The sequence below is a fragment of the Sus scrofa genome, chromosome 7 (assembly GCF_054392235.1).
Source record: "Sus scrofa isolate SSC_HxYL_T2T_F1_AM1 chromosome 7, Sscrofa_HxYL_maternal_Yorkshire_Landrace_v2.0, whole genome shotgun sequence".
NCBI classification, from domain to species: Eukaryota; Metazoa; Chordata; class Mammalia; order Artiodactyla; family Suidae; genus Sus; species Sus scrofa.
Window position 1 is genome coordinate 21142068 of NC_139389.1, and position 2910 is coordinate 21144977.

A 2910-nucleotide genomic window follows, 5' to 3' on the forward strand; every position below is an offset into this window, starting at 1 on the left:
ATATACAATGGAGAAAAGACAGCCTGTTCAGTAAGTGGTGCTGGGAAACCTGGACAGCCACATGTACAAGAAGGAAATGGGAACACTCCCTAACACCAGACACAAAAATAAACTCAAAATGGATTAAAGACCTAGATAAAAGACCAGACATGATAAAGCTCTTAGAGGAAAACATAGGCCCAACACTCTCTGACATACATGACAGCAACATCTTCTCAGATCCACCTCTTAGAGTAATGACAGTAAAAACAAATGGGACCTAATGAAACTTAGAAGTTTCTGCACAGCAAAGGAAACCCTAAACAAAACAAAAAGACAACCCACAGAATGGGAGAACACCTTTGCAAATGAATCGACTGACAAGGGATTCATCTCCAAAACTTATAAACACCTCCTGCAGCTCCATACCGAAAAAACAGACAACCCCATCCAAAAATGGGCAGAAGATCTAAACAGATAATTCCCCAAAGGAGACATACAGATGGCCAAAAAACACATGAAAAGATGTTCAACATTATTAGAGAAATGCAAATCAAAACCGCCATGGGGTACCACCTTACACCAGCCAGAAGGGCCATCATCACAAAGTCTACAAACAATAAGTGTCGGAGAGGGTGTGGAGAAAAAGGAACCCTAGGGCACTGTTGGTGGGATTGTAAATTGGTGCAACCACTATAGAAAAACAGTATGGAGAGTCCTCAGAAAACTAAACATAGAACGGCCATTAGATCCAGCAATCCCACTCCTGGGCATCTATCCAGAGAAAACCATGACTCCCAAAGACGCATGTACTCCGATGTTCATTGCAGCACTTTTCAGTAGCTAAGACATGGAAACAACCTAAATGTCCCTCAACAGAGGAGTGGATCAAGAAGAAGCAGTACATATACACAATGAAGTATTACTCAGCCATTAAAAGGAACGAGATACCGGCATTGTTACCAACATGGATGGACCTGGAAATTATCACGCTAGGTGAAGTCAGTCATAGAATGAGACACCAACATCAAATGCTTTCACTGACATGTGGAATCTGAAAAAAGGACAGAATGAACTTTTTCAGAACAGATACTGACTCACAGATGTTCAGAAAACTTATGGTTTCCAAAGGAGACAGTTCGGGGGGTGGCGGGATGGGCTGGGGTTGTTGGATGGAAATGTGATAAAATTGGGTTGTAATGATCATTGTACAACTATAAATGTAATAAATTCATGGAGAAATAAAAAATCAAAGGAAGGAAAAATATTGAAGACAGTTTTACTTATTATTACGTTCCATAAATAGAAGTGTATCTGTTCATTAACTTAATTATGCACTCCTCATGAACGTCATTGATTATAATGAACACCAATTAATTGAATGTGTATCCAGAGTCCACGAACCCAGATGCTTACATTAAGAAATTATTTATACCTTTGTCGCTAATTGCGCGGGTTTTATTTTAATGAAAGAATGAGCCAGAGAGAGAGAGAGACAGTTATGAAAGAAGAAATTTCCTGGAACTATCATCCCAATTATTCTCTAGATTTCACCTTCCCCAGCACGTTACTGAATGCTTTGGCCACGTCCTTGTTGCGGAGGCTGTATATAAGGGGATTCAGCATGGGAGTGAGAATGGTGTAGAAGGCTGACACCATCTTATCCTGGGCTGGGGACCGATTGGACGTGGGCCTCATATATATGAACATAGCTGCTCCATAATACATCCCCACGACGACAAGGTGAGAACTACAGGTGGTGAACGCCTTGTGCCGACCCTCCCCAGAACTCATGCGAATGACAGTTATGATGACCCGTGTGTAGGAGATGATGATGAGTGACAAAGGGAAGAGGAGCATTACCACACAACAAATAAAAACGAGGGTTTCAAAGGTGGAAGTATCCGTGCACGAGAGACGTAGGAGTGCCGTGATATCACAGAAGAATTGAGGTATTTCTCGGGAGCCACAGTAGGAGAAGGACAGAGTAGCAGCTATGTCGACAATCCCATCAAAGACCCCAAGGATCCATGAAGAGGCAGCCAGGAGCCCACAAACGTTCCAGTTCATGAGCTGGGCGTACTGAAGAGGGTAGCAGATGGCAGCATAGCGGTCATAGGCCATGACAGCCAATAGGAAGCACTCAGCTCCAAAGAGGGACACAGAGAAGAATATCTGGGTTTCACATCCTGCTACAGAAATGGACTTCCTGCCAGACAGGTAGTTGCGGGCCATTTTGGGCACCGTGGTGCAGATGAGCATGAGGTCCATGAGGGAGAGTTGGCTGAGGAGGAAGTACATGGGGGTGTGGAGCCGGCAGTCCAGGTAGATGAGGAGAACCATGACAGTGTTTGCCAAGAGAGCCACTGTGAAGATGCCCAGCACCAGAGAGAAGAGAAAGATGTGAGTGGGCGTGTGGCTAAAAATCCCCATCAAGATGAAGTCAGAGCTAGCCGTCTGATTCTCCCATTCCATGATGAATATTTTCTTCCTCTAGAGCCATAAGAAGTTATAAATGTCAGCTCTTTGTGAAGTCACTTACTCAGTATCTACTCCTCTGTGTGTGCTACTCTGGTAAAGCAACATACACGATATGGTCAGGACTGGAACAGGATGAGCAGAGACTCTGCAGGCAGGTGGCATTAACCACACTCAAGCTCTGCCTCCACCCACCTGCATGTCCTCTGACCAGATACTTCTCTGTGCTTCAGTTTTCTTCCTTTACAAGCCAGAAATATCTTCTTAATTGAGTTTCTTGGATTATTAAACAAGATACCAAATGCAATCCACAGCATATGGAAAGGGCTTTTGGTTCCTCAACATTATTGTCTATACTAGATCAAATTACCCATAAATTTCACATATGTCAGTATGGAATAAATTCTATAACAGTGGAATAGAGCACTTCGAATGTCATTGTCTATACAGTAA

General features: G+C 43.2%; 1 protein-coding gene across 1 annotated transcript; it reads right to left on the bottom strand.

Moving 5' to 3' along the window:
- Nucleotides 1-1515: 1515 nt before the first annotated feature.
- LOC100155301 (olfactory receptor 2M3-like) lies at nucleotides 1516-2454 on the bottom strand. The gene has a single exon (XM_001928404.5). The coding sequence runs from the start codon at nucleotides 2452-2454 to the stop codon at nucleotides 1516-1518; it is 939 nt and encodes a 312-aa protein (XP_001928439.2).
- Nucleotides 2455-2910: the final 456 nt, after the last annotated feature.

Coding starts and splice junctions, on each gene's coding strand:
- LOC100155301 (XM_001928404.5), bottom strand. CDS start 2,454: ATGGAATGGGAGAATCAGACGGCTAGCTCTGACTTCATCTTGATGGGG.